Genomic DNA, 13,462 nt, shown 5'->3' with positions numbered 1-13,462 from the left:
AGTTCTGTGGTTTTGTTTTTCAGGACAATGTTAACTCTCTCTTGCCAGTGTTCGAAGAATTCCTGAAAAATGCTCCTAATGATGCCAGTTATGATGCTGTCAGGCAGAGTGTGGTCATTCTGATGGGCTCACTGGCAAAACATCTGGACAAAAGCGACCCTAAAGTGAAACCAATTGTTGGCAAACTGATTGCAGCTTTGTCCACACCATCTCAGCAGGTGGGTGCTTTCTTGGAGGAGTTCCCACATTGCATGTAGAGGCAGGTTAACACTGTGATGTCAGAGAGATGAAAAATGGCTCTAGTGACAGGAAGTTCTCACTGTAGGTGCAGTCCAAGAGGAAGTTATGTTAGTTACGAACATTTTGTGATCTGATATTTTGAATTTTACAGGTTCAGGAGTCGGTGGCAAGCTGTCTTCCACCACTGGTGCCTGCAATTAAGGAGGACGCAGGAGGGATGATACAGAAGCTAATGCAGCTGCTTTTAGAATCTGATAAATACGCCGAGCGCAAAGGTGCAGCTTATGGACTGGCAGGCCTGGTGAAAGGCCTTGGCATCCTTTCTCTCAAGCAGCAGGAGATGATGACCACACTGACTGACGCTATCCAAGACAAGAAGAACTTCCGGCGGCGGGAGGGTAAGGAACAAGAGCTTTTTGTTCTGAGTGCTTCGCGTTTCTCTTATTTCTTCTGCCACTGTGACTGCATTGACCCGACCCCTTGCATTTGTTTTTTCTGTATGTAGTTTACAAAAGTGTGCAAAATAGGAGATGGGGACTGTCATGATGCCACTGATTGTGTATGGCATCCTGAAATCGGTCTACGTACATTATGGTGGGAGGTTAACTGGTCCTAGACAATATGCTTGCACCCATCCCTCCTGTTTTCAAAGACAGGTGTTGCAAGGTGGGCTTCTGCCTCTTGAAAGACAGATGTATAATGTAAATATGTAAATATTCCCTCCCATCCCCTTTAAATCAAGTGTTGTCTTCTGACTATCTTTTCTCTTCATTTAGGGGCTCTGTTTGCCTTTGAGATGCTCTGCAGCATGCTTGGAAAGCTCTTTGAGCCCTATGTGGTTCATGTGCTACCTCACTTGTTGCTTTGTTTTGGAGATGGGAACCAGTATGTGCGAGAGGTAAGACTTCAAATTTTGAGAATATGCAGTGTTAGGAGAAAGCAGAAATTGAGGATACAAATACTGCTTATAATGGACAAATTGAGAAAGTGACATTTGTCTTGAAACACCACTAATATAACTCAATCTTAATAATGGAAAACATCTTATTTCAATGGCCATTAGAATCATAGAATGGCTTGGGTTGGAAGGGACCTCAAAAATCATCACCATGTGCCACAGGCAGGGTTGCTAACTGCTAGATCAGATACTAGAGCAGGATACTTGCCCAGCATTGCCCATCCAACCTGGCCTTTAATGCCTCCAGAGGCATCCACAGCCCATTTGGGCAGCCTGTTCCAGTTCCTCAGTGAAAAACTTTCCCCTGACATCTAATCTGAATCTTCCTTCCTTTATTTTAAAACCATTCCCTCTTTGTCCTATCACTATCTACCTTTGTAAAAAGTTGATTTCCTTCCTGTTTGTAATCTCCCTGTAACCACTGGAAGGTCTTAATGAGGTCTCCCCACAGCCTTCTCTTCTCCAGACTGAACAAGGCCAGCTTCCTTAGACACTGGTTACATGAAGGCTTTGTTCCCATTGCTCTTTGAGGGAGAAAGGAAAACATGTGATGTGACAAACCTTATAAGTGTTCTCTTCTCCTTGAAGGCTGCAGATGACTGTGCCAAAGCAGTGATGAGCAACTTGAGTACTCATGGAGTGAAGCTGGTTTTGCCATCGCTTCTTGCTGCACTAGAAGAGGAATCTTGGAGAACCAAAGCTGGTATGGACCAATATCTGACAGACGTGACTGAGAGTAGCTTACACTTCCTTTTGCTGTCATTCTCCTTGCTTGTTCTTTCCTCCTTAATGATGATTTTGATATTTTATTGTCTCATAAGGGGACTGGAAACTTATAGCTTTAGAAATAAAAATCAGTTTCCTGACACATTTGAGCAAATTCTTCTTCCCCTAGGAGATACAAGAAGCACTTTTTATCCCTCATCTCTCCAGAAGTGTTTCAAAAAGTGGATGTTTCTTTCCTATCCACAGCTTCCTTAATACAAAAGCAGATAATATTTTTTTATTTTCAGGTGGCACAGAGTGACTTAGTGCATTTCAGCCATTGTGTGTGTTTTCTGACTGGTCAGACCACTTGTATATTTAAATTTGACATGTATGTAATCATCTGTTTGCATCTCTTCTTAATGCTTTGTATTACTTTGTGATTTTTTTTTTCCCCTTTCTTTTTGCATATTTCTTGCACAGGGTCAGTGGAACTGCTGGGAGCTATGGCATACTGTGCTCCCAAACAGCTCTCCTCCTGCTTACCCAATATTGTGCCAAAACTTACTGAAGTGCTCACAGATTCCCATGTGAAGGTGCAGAATGCAGGTCAGCAAGCTCTCAGGCAGATTGGGTCCGTCATCAGGAATCCAGAGATCCTTGGTAAGAACTGTCTCTATCTCTCATGGCTAACAGCAGTCCTGACATGAACACAGTTTATAATAGCAAGTTTTATTTTCGTTACGTTTGGGATTAAATCTGAACCTCTACAGAAATGAAATTGCTCCTAGAACAGTATAGCATGAAAGCTTCACAACAGCTGTCAGCTTTAAAGCTTTTCAAATACTCCCTTCTGCTTTGTCATTTAACATTGATAGGGTTTTCTCTGTTCCTGTGCTTCTAAATGACTTTAAAGGATGTAAGACAACCTGTGAGAGAACACCATCTCACTCTCATGTGCATTTTTGGTTTACGTACAACTAAATTATTTTCTCTCCCTTTAAAAAACATTCAGCAATTGCTCCAGTTTTGTTGGATGCTCTCACTGACCCCTCCAGAAAGACCCAAAAATGTCTGCAGACTCTACTGGATACCAAATTTGTCCATTTCATTGATGCTCCATCCTTGGCACTTATTATGCCAATTGTTCAGAGAGCTTTTCAAGATCGTTCCACAGACACCAGGAAAATGGCTGCCCAGATAATTGGGAACATGTACTCCTTGACTGACCAGAAGGTACAGTACCAAAAAAGCTCTCCATGTGCTGTGTTTACCAGGTAGAAGATAACAGGAAAGCACTTAAGATAGACAGGAGTAGAATCCAAGCAGCTTCTTTAATTAAATAAATGTAAATGAACGGAAAGTGGCTATAAGTACAGTGAAAATTCTGAGGTGCTTGAGTCTGCTGTCTTTGTACTCTGCTCATTTAAGTATTACCAATTGCAAATACAAATTTGCAGATTTATCCCTGCAAAAAAGTCTTTTGATTTTTACTGTCAACAAAATAACAAATAAACAAGCAAAACCACTACAGGTGAAACAAAGATCAGTTGCTTACAAATGGATCCTGGGTTTGTTTAAAAAGTATTTGTAGAACTTCACCATAGGCTGCAGAACAGTGTTTAATGTTTGTGCTGATAATCTCTGTATTTAAACCCTGTGTAAATGCCAAGAGCGTTGGATTTTCCTTAGGTGCAAAGTGCTGGGTTGTGAGCAAGCATCAAAAAGGTTTTGAATGGTTTGGACTTTGTGTTGTTTCTTGTACTTAAAGAGCAATTAAATGTGCAATCATTTGCAGGATTTTAAAAGGAACTGATTAAAACTCTTAAGAATGTTAAGAATGATCCCTAATAATAAGGGATGCCCTTTACATAAAGATGATTTAGGTTTCTTGCTAGATTTTGAATCTAGTTCTTATTCTTTGGGCTGTTTGTTTCAGGATCTGGCTCCTTACCTACCCAGTGTGACTCCTGGACTGAAGGCATCCCTGCTGGATCCTGTGCCTGAAGTAAGTCTTTTCATATGAATACAGTTAGTCTTTCAGTCCATGATGTTGGGCTTTGTCCTCATCTTCTGTAGAAATGTAATCAGGCTGGCATATCTCAGTCTTAGTAACTTTGATAGAGTATCTGGCCAATCTCTTGTTTCTCTTGTCTCTTAGGTGCGTACAGTGTCTGCAAAGGCACTGGGAGCCATGGTGAAGGGCATGGGAGAATCATGCTTTGAGGATTTGTTGCCTTGGCTGATGGAGACACTGACATACGAGCAAAGCTCAGTGGACCGATCTGGAGCAGCTCAAGGTGAGGACGACAGGGTCCGAACACTGAGCTCAGACTTTCCCCCATTAAATCAGCTTGATGTTTCTTGAGTTTGTCAGCTCTGTTACTTTTCTTCTCCAGGTCTGGCTGAAGTGATGGCTGGTCTAGGGGTGGAGAAGCTGGAGAAACTTATGCCAGAGATTGTAGCTACTGCCAGTAAGGTGGATATTGCTCCACATGTACGAGATGGTTATATTATGATGTTTAACTACCTGCCAATTACTTTTGGAGACAAGTTCATTCCGTATGTCGGTCCCATCATCCCTTGTATCCTTAAGGTATGTAGCAGAAACCTGAGGGGTTTTATTTATTAGAGGATAAAAAGAAGACTCCAGAGTATTTTAAGCAACATTTCCATTAATTCTATGACAGGCAGATGCTTTTCCAGCATTACTGGATTAAAAATAGCCACAAACATACATTATTTGAAATTATGAATGAGTTGTTTTTGCAGATTATTTGCTTGCTGTCTTTTGTCCATGGTCAGGTGTAATTTCTTGAAATCACCTTTGTCCATCTGCAGCTCTACAGTTCATTTACTTTTTGTTGCTCAGAAAAAACATTTTATTCTCCTTGTCAGTATATTGTGCTGAGTAAAAGGAAACAGCTTTCACAGCCACTTCTTTCTCTGGTCAGGCACTGGCAGATGAGAATGAGTTTGTGCGGGACACTGCCCTGCGTGCTGGCCAGAGGATCATCAGCATGTATGCAGAGACAGCCATTGCACTGCTTCTGCCACAGCTTGAGGATGGCCTGTTTGATGACTTGTGGAGGATAAGGTAGGGGATCACCATCTTATCCACAGACATTCCCATGGTTAGAGAAAAGGTGTGATTCAGACTTCTGCATGTTCCTCAAAAAAATGCAGAGAACAGTGAAGCAAAAGCAAATGTCTTTCTGCTTGTGGACTGGACATGATGCCTTTATAGCACCGAGTCTGAGAAGCCCTGCTAGCCGTGAATCAGGTTTTCTGATATCTGCAGTGCATTCTTACTAGGTTATTAATTCTTATAGTGGCTCTGAAAAGCACTTCCGAGGCAGTTGATGTGGCAACATTTAGTCCTAACATTTTGTTTCTCATCTTTCAAAATGCTGAGTAAGTTATTGTTCTCCTGTGTGTGGAAATGTGTCGTGAAGCGCTCACAGCTAATAGCAGTTGCTCAGAAATCAGCTGTACTAAAGGCATTGTCAGCTGAGTGCTGATGGGTGACCTTATCCTAGGTGAATGTCTTTTAAGTTGAGAGAGATACTGTGAATAGCTTGTTCTTTTTTAGAGTCCACACTATTCCTTGATACATTACTGTGATACTCTCTCATCCCCTTTTGGTTTGGAATTAATTCTTCTCCCTTCTCTTTACCATGCTTTTTCACTGTCATGTAGGCAGAATGATCCGACCTCTCAGCCCATACAGCATTTCGGTGCTGACACAGCCTCTTTCCCTTGCATTTTGCCCATGTCTGTATTTGATGTGTTGCTGTATTTGGACACATACTGTCTGGTTACCCTGTTGTAACACTTGACATCCTTCTTGTTGCCAGGTTTAGTTCAGTTCAGCTCCTGGGAGATCTTTTATTCCATATCTCAGGAGTCACTGGGAAAATGACCACAGAAACTGCCTCAGAGGATGACAACTTCGGAACAGCCCAGTCAAACAAGGTAAAGCTGCTCTTGTCTGTTGTCTGTTTTTTTTAATCAACTTGAAAAGCTTGCTGGAAAGACTTAATGAATAAACGTGCATTTTGTTCCTTTTATAAATTTCAGGAGCGGTTAATACGATTTTGTATGTTTCTTTTCAGGCTATTATTAATGCTCTTGGTGTGGAGAGGAGGAACAGGGTGCTGGCAGGGCTGTACATGGGCCGCTCTGACACCCAGCTGGTGGTGCGTCAGGCTTCTTTACACGTTTGGAAGATTGTTGTTTCAAACACTCCTCGCACGCTGCGTGAAATTTTGCCAACACTCTTTGGGCTTCTGCTGAAATTCTTGGCCAGTACCTGTGCAGATAAGCGAACGGTGAGAAATCCAGTAATGCTTTCCTGTTTCTGCAGGCAACCTTGTAAAGTGATTAAGAACACAGGATATTCTTTTCTTCGAGTTGTTCTAAAGCTGTAATGAATTTAACTGGTCAGAGCATATCTGAATTCTTCACTGAAAGGCAGTGGTGGGGGAAGTAAAACAGTTTTTCCATGGCTACTTATTTGAGTAGTGTTTCCATTGCTACGTTTTTGTCTGCACTTGGAAAAGTAGCTTATAGTCAAAAAATAGCATTTGCTCAAAATTCAGCATCTTAACTATTTTCCTCGTTTAGAAAACATAATTAAATAAGTTTAATTAACAGGTTGCAGCACGGACATTAGGAGACCTTGTCCGAAAGTTAGGAGAGAAGATCCTTCCTGAAATCATTCCCATTCTGGAGGATGGACTAAGGTCAGACAAGAATGATGAAAGGCAAGGAGTCTGCATTGGGCTGAGTGAGATAATGAAGTCTACCAGCAGGGATGCGGTAAGTTAAATAAGGAAGGTGAAATCTGCCATTTCCTAGATGCTGAAGTTACAGTCTTGCAGCTGAGATGCAAAAATACAGTAACAGAGTTGGACTTATTCTGTGGACTAAATTAAAGGCTCATATCTAATGTGAGTTGCTGTTGAGGCAAATGTATGTATCTGCATCTACCAGTACATTTAAAATATTGCACAGTTCTGATATGAGTTCTGATTCTGTTTATGAGCCATAGGAGGCATCTACAAAGTAGCCTTAGAATGGTGCAAATCTTTAATTAATCCTTCTTTTCTTCCAGTATATTACAAACAAACAGCAGTTTAGTTTCTGTTGTCCAAATTCAGTTTTGTAGCTATTTTACTGAGATGCTTCTGTCCACTGTGCTTTACATAACCTGTAATTTTATCTCTATTTTTTAGGTACTGGTTTTCTCTGAGTCCCTGGTGCCTACAGTGAGAAAAGCACTGTGTGACCCTCTGGAAGAAGTGAGAGAGGCTGCAGCCAAAACATTTGAACAGTTGCACTCAACAATTGGGCATCAGGCTCTTGAAGATATCCTTCCGTTTTTGTTGAAGCAGCTGGTAAGCATTGCTCAACACAAACCAACAACTTAATTAGTAATGTTATGGACAGGTTTTGAATAACTAGCTTAAAAGAGAAGGAAATATGCAAGGGCAAACCTTCTAGAGAATGCCCATCTCTATTTTGTCTCCTCTATGGAGTCATTGCTGTGGTCGTCAGTAGGGAAAGTTTTGTGGTTAAAGCGTAGGCTTAAGAATTGCTGCATCCATAGAATTGCTCTGCTAGGGAATTGCAAATGTCACCTCCATAAATTGGTCAACATGCCTGATATGTCACATCTTTTTCTTGGCTTAGGTTTAGCTATGTAGTGTGAGAGTGATTTTATATAGCAGAACCTGTGTGAGCGTTGGTTGCATGATCATGAGGTGAATTGTCACCTCAAAGAGGGGATTAGCGGGTATGTCACAAATCACATCCTATGCTTTCATGTTCTCTCTCTCTGTAGGATAATGAGGAGACATCTGACTTTGCTGTGGATGGTCTTAAACAAGTTATGGCTGTCAAGAGCCGTGTGGTACTGCCTTATTTGGTGCCAAAGGTACAACCGGAAACAAATTCTAAGCTTTTTTTTTTTAAGCTGTGCTTTTTCCTGTGTTTGCTGCCAGTTTTCTTTGGAACAGTCTGCCAGAATATTTCAGTGCTCAAAACTCTGTCATTGTGGTGCACTCATACTTAACAATTTTCATGTTATAAATGACCTGAGATTCCTCCTGAAGAAATTTCCTGCTTGTCTCATTTTTATTTTTGTTTGGTTTTGCTTTTTAGCTGACTACTCCCCCTGTGAACACCCGTGTGCTAGCTTTCCTCTCATCAGTAGCAGGGGATGCTCTGACAAGGCACTTGAGCGTCATCCTGCCTGCTATGATGTCTGCATTGAAAGAGAAGCTGGGGACTAGTGAAGAGCAACTGGCAAGTAGCGTGGCTCAACTCTCTGCTATGACAGGCTGCCTGAAGATAGTTTGGGTTTACCTCTCAGCACTGAGTCTGTATTCCCTAGATATACAGGCTTTGTGTTTTAATTCTGTCCACTAACTTCTTCAGGCAGTGTTCTTGCATGGTGACATGTTGAGAGTTGAAAAACATATGCTTTCCAAATCCATTTGTATCCTTAAAGAAGTCTCTTTGGCCTGAACAAGATACAATTCTCGGTTTACTTATTCTTTGGAAACTGTCAGAGTGTCCAGTTAAGTTTGTATGCATTAGTGGGAAATAAGACTGAGAGATTAAAGGGCTGAAAGGAGAACATCTCCTGTTTTGCATGCAGTGCTCCTTCTGAACTACTTTCAGAAACATCTGTTGTTTGGACTCCAGAGAACATCCTTGAGCTGTGATTGCATATAGATGTACATAGGCTGGTGAACTGAGAGTGCTGTGGATAGAGTCCTGTCTGCTACAGATGCCCATCTACTCAGCTTCTAGCCCTGAGTTTGCTTCTATTATACCTACAGCTGTACTTGCAATTAGCATTATGACACAAAGACTTGAACTACCTAAATTGAAAAAAAGCCTTACCTGATAAAACCCATGGTCTCTGAGGGTGAGTAAGACTGGGCAGACCGAGCTACTCTCATTTTTGGAATTTAGCCCTTCTGTAGCTGTAAAGCTACCTGTGCAACTTTTCCGGTCATTTGTTGAATGTTGAGAGTTGATTATGTCCTTCTCTCTCCTCCCGGACTGGTGACCCATTGATAACATTTTTGGGAGCTTTTTTTTCCCCTCACATTTGTTACTAAGTAAGCATAAGGATGGAAGTAGCAGTAAGAAAATGGTTCTGAATTAAACCTTTGATGGCAATACAACCAGCTATTCCAAAGGAAAAGATTAGCAAGTGGTATACATTGTGTGTGTTGTATCTTTTCTCTTAGAGATGATGTTCTGGGTAACATGGGCAAACCTAGGGCTAACTCTGGTTTTATTCTACTTGAGAGTTAATATAAAATTAATTTGGACTCTTTAGGAAATGGCAAATTGCCAGTCTGTAATCCTTTCTGTGGAAGATGATGTTGGACAAAGAATTATAACTGAAGATTTACTAGAAGCTACCCGCAGCCCTGACCTGGGAATGAGACAAGCAGCAGCTATCATGCTGAATATCTACTGCTCCAAGACAAAAGCAGACTATACTGGTCATCTCAAGAACTTGGTTTCAGGCTTGATTCGTTTATTTAATGATACCAATCCTGTAGTTTTGAATGAAAGCTGGGATGCACTTAATTCCATCACCAAGGTAAGAGGAAGCTTCAAAAGTTTATAGTGGTAGTGGTTGGCAAGGAGAAAGTGAAGATAACTGGTAGAATACTGTCTAAATTGAATCTCTTGTTTAAACTACATTTATGTTGGCAAATGCTGCAAAGATTTGAGATGTAAGGTGAGCTTGGCATCAGCATTGTCAGTGAACAGTTAGGTCTATGGGAGGGTTGGGAAACAAGTGTCTTCTCATGGTGCACCTGAGAACTTGGAAGGAACTGTCAGTTGTGACATTACTTCATCTTTGTCTTGCCTCTCTCTCTTACAGAAATTAGATGCTGGGAACCAGCTTGCTCTCATTGAGGACCTACATAAGGACATCCGGGTTGTAGGGAACGAGGCCAAAGGCGAGCATGTGCCAGGATTTTGTATTCCTAAGAAGGTAAAGCATCAAAATGAGCATGTGGTGCGGAAATGGACTCGATCACAGCCATCCTATCTCATTTTGGGGGGAAGCTGATTGATACTATGTTATGGTATTAGAAACACTGAAAATGTAGCATTTTAAACTCGTATGTTAAAGAGGCTTTTTGTAGGTTACTGGTGCTTTTGAATTACCCTGTGACAAGATCTTTGACAATTCTATTACGCCTGGAAGTCTTACTTGCTGCTTTTGTGGAGGTGTAATGTTGGACTCCTGTGCCAAATTTCTATGGTTTAAAAATTCCCTTATCCACCAGCACTTTCCTCATAGCAACTGGCTTTCTAAGGCATAGATGCATTAAAGCAAATTGAATAAAAGTAGCTTTGTAAATGTGGAAGCAGGCAGCTGAAGGTCAACAGGAAATTGAGAGAAACTGTCCAAGTCTGTTCAGCTGGTATATAACAGGAGCAAAAATAAAATATCTATTTTTTGCATTTTAGCTTCTAAGCTTTCTTATCTAATTGTTATGACAGGGAGTGACCTCTATACTTCTGGTGCTGCGTGAAGGTGTTCTAACTGGTAATCCAGAGCAAAAGGAGGAAGCAGCAAAGGCCTTGGGGCTGGTTATTAAGCTGACTTCTGCGGAAGCTCTTAAACCATCTGTAGTGAGCATTACTGGACCACTTATTCGTATCTTGGGAGATCGGTTCAGCTGGAATGTCAAAGTGGCTCTGCTTGAAACATTAAGTCTTCTTTTAGCCAAGGTAAGATTCCAAGTAATTGACTGTAGTTGCCTGTAGACTGTACAGTTGCCTTCAGAAAATCTGTTGCTGTTCATTTTAATATAGCTAGAATATCAGCTAGTGTAGATCTAAAATCTAGAATGGCAGTGAAATTGGATTGTATTCTCCCAACAACCGAGTCACTGGACCTCTTAGAAATACTGCTCAGTGCTCATCTCACTTTCATGTGATTGACAACCACCAGGTAGTTAATTTCTTTTCTGCGTCCATGCTTTTTGTGCCAAAAGTCCAAAGATAATCATCTTACACATCTGAACTGAGCTGGGCTTTTATTTAGTGCTCTGTATAGAAAAGAACGTCCATGATGATGTAGAATCTTTCTTGTGTTTCATCTGCAGAAAACAGAATTCGATTGGAAAAGGATAAATGTTTTGTTGTGAAAACACAAACATTTTGTGTTTTTCCCGTTTCAGTAGTGTGTTAGATCTGAGTAAAGGCTATTTGGCACTGTGATAATTAACTGTTATATAAGTCAGGCTGTTTAGCAGGCTTTGATTTCTAGCCACGGTTACATTCTCAACTCCATCACTTTTTCTTCTTTTATCTCTGTTGAAGGTTGAGATAGCCCTGAAACCATTTTTGCCTCAACTGCAAACAACCTTCACCAAAGCTCTGCAAGATTCAAACCGTGCTGTTCGCCTTAAAGCTGCTGATGCTCTTGGTAAACTTATTGTTATCCATGTAAAAGTGGATCCTCTTTTTACTGAGCTTCTGAATGGAATTCGTTCCAGTGATGACTCTGCCATCAGGTAAGCAGTAGGTGGAATCTCAGGCCTTACTGCTTATTAAGAATAAGGGGCTAGGATTAATATGCTGAACAGCAATTTGAGATAATTTTCTTCCTCCTCCTTGATTTAGACAGTAAGATTTATTTACTGTTAATGAAGGGTCATAAAGCCAATAATAGGGATAGGGACATAGAGGGTCCAAAGCTGCACTCTGATACATCTTATCAGGAGAGGTGTTGCTTGGCATATGCCCAGTTCTTCTTCAGTCTCTAAACCCACCGTGACCCACTTTCAAGTACAAGACTCTATCAATTTTCACTTTGACCTGAATTAATGCAGCTGTTTTTGTCATCTATACTTACTGATTCCTGAGAAATTAATTTCTTGGGTTTTTTTTTTTTTTTTTTTTTTTAATCTTTGAATAGTCAGAAGATACTTAATTTGTAAGAGAGAGACACAAGTATGCAAACATGGAATGAGCCCATGAAGCATGGGTTTTCATCAGTGGAGAGAGTCCGGGTTTCCTAAATTGTAAGGCATATTAATCTGATAGCTGTGTAAGAAATTCTTACAGGTGTCCAGACCTCATCTTCTTCTTTGGGGTGATGGAAAAGGCAATCTCTGACTGTATGTTGTGATCACTTCTAGGGACACGATGCTGCAAGCACTGCGGTTTGTAACACGAGGAGCTGGTGCAAAAGTAGATGCCACAATTAGGAAGAACATCAGCACGGTGCTTCTTGGGATGCTGGGACATGATGAGGTATTGCTTCAGCTGTAAAGGACCCCTGCTGTAGATAGTCTGATTTCTAAATTTAAAATCAGAACTAAGAAAATTATTTTCTAGAATAATCTTCCAGGGCAAATTGTTACTGTTAGAGTGGAAAGAAACTGTTCTAAAGAAACGCTGCAGTTGGACATCGCTTGGTAAACTGAATGTGGTCTGTAAACTGATTTCACTGGAGCCCTATGGTGTTAACTGAGCTAGAGCTCCCCAGCCAATTACTTCTAACTCAGAAAGCCTGTGAGTTTAATGTTTCCTTAGCAACCACAAAGGTGGATTTGCAGTTCCTCTCCAACATGCGTGAGACAGCTCTGAAGTCAGGATATGCTTTTTTATCTCAGAGAGAATCCACAGCACCTTCTCTATAAGCACATCTGTGTGTTTGCAGGCTCTCAGGTGGGCTTTATCATTAGGTGTGAGGAATTTTTTTTTGTAACAGATTTTTCTCCAGTGAACTAGAAACTCTCCTAAGTTGAATGTGTGATCTGTATGTGGCAGATAGCAACAGTCTCATCTGTGAGATTAAATAATCAGGTAATGTCTTTATGTTTCAGTATGTGCAACACAGACATACAGCTGTTAGCGCGACAGAAACAGAGCAATTGAACAATTCCTATTGGATTTTAAGTTTTAGGGTAGAGAAGTGCAGATATTTATAGTTGCAGAACCAAACAAACAGGAGTATGGAAGTTTAAAATTAAAATCTTACCACAGCAATAAGCTTATGCAGAGATGGCTAGAAGTAATATTTGTTTTCTAGACTGTGAGTCAAAAGGTAACTCAACATATCTTTTAAAATACTCATTTTTGTCTTTATAACTTTCCCATTTAACAAGTCACAGTTTATATGAGACCTGTAATTTTACAATCTCTGCTGGCTTTTTTTGACTGGATGTGAGGCTTCGTCACGTACAACAAACCTTACAAAATGACCGAAATCCACACTTAGCAGGAGGCAAAGAGTTTCTGCTAATACTTTTTTTTCCCCCTCCTCTTTTTATTTCATATTTTTGTCCCTTGTCCCTCTTACTGCCTGTCTCTGATGTGGATTGAGCTCAAGCAGTGTTGCTCTTTCCTTCCTTTCCTTAGGATGCCACCCGCATGGCTTCAGCTGGCTGCCTAGCAGAACTGTGTGCATTTCTGTCAGAAGAGGAGCTCAATACTGTTCTCCACCAGCACCTATTGGGTAGGTGAAGCTACAGTGACTAGAACTAAGTCTGAAAAGCAGGGGAA

The 13,462-nt window shown here is 40.8% G+C and overlaps 1 protein-coding gene across 3 annotated transcripts in view; it reads left to right on the top strand.

Moving 5' to 3' along the window:
• GCN1 (GCN1 activator of EIF2AK4) overlaps positions 1-13,462 on the top strand; it is a 40,570-nt gene that overhangs the window by 22,389 nt on the left and 4,719 nt on the right. For all 3 annotated transcript variants that reach the window (XM_052689859.1, XM_052689858.1, XM_052689860.1), the window contains exons 33-54: positions 24-218; positions 392-638; positions 1,017-1,138; positions 1,787-1,901; positions 2,387-2,566; positions 2,919-3,139; positions 3,843-3,911; positions 4,065-4,203; positions 4,303-4,499; positions 4,858-5,000; positions 5,761-5,878; positions 6,019-6,234; positions 6,560-6,724; positions 7,141-7,302; positions 7,749-7,841; positions 8,069-8,212; positions 9,261-9,530; positions 9,819-9,932; positions 10,448-10,678; positions 11,273-11,466; positions 12,094-12,208; positions 13,319-13,415. In XM_052689859.1, coding sequence (XP_052545819.1) covers positions 24-218; positions 392-638; positions 1,017-1,138; positions 1,787-1,901; positions 2,387-2,566; positions 2,919-3,139; positions 3,843-3,911; positions 4,065-4,203; positions 4,303-4,499; positions 4,858-5,000; positions 5,761-5,878; positions 6,019-6,234; positions 6,560-6,724; positions 7,141-7,302; positions 7,749-7,841; positions 8,069-8,212; positions 9,261-9,530; positions 9,819-9,932; positions 10,448-10,678; positions 11,273-11,466; positions 12,094-12,208; positions 13,319-13,415 — 3,547 coding nt within the window. The remainder of the gene's footprint in view (positions 1-23; positions 219-391; positions 639-1,016; positions 1,139-1,786; positions 1,902-2,386; positions 2,567-2,918; positions 3,140-3,842; positions 3,912-4,064; positions 4,204-4,302; positions 4,500-4,857; positions 5,001-5,760; positions 5,879-6,018; positions 6,235-6,559; positions 6,725-7,140; positions 7,303-7,748; positions 7,842-8,068; positions 8,213-9,260; positions 9,531-9,818; positions 9,933-10,447; positions 10,679-11,272; positions 11,467-12,093; positions 12,209-13,318; positions 13,416-13,462) is intronic.

The sequence above is a fragment of the Tympanuchus pallidicinctus genome, unplaced genomic scaffold (assembly GCF_026119805.1).
Source record: "Tympanuchus pallidicinctus isolate F22 unplaced genomic scaffold, pur_lepc_1.0 scaffold25, whole genome shotgun sequence".
Taxonomy (NCBI): domain Eukaryota; kingdom Metazoa; phylum Chordata; class Aves; order Galliformes; family Phasianidae; genus Tympanuchus; species Tympanuchus pallidicinctus.
This window is presented reverse-complemented; position numbering and strand designations above follow the sequence as displayed.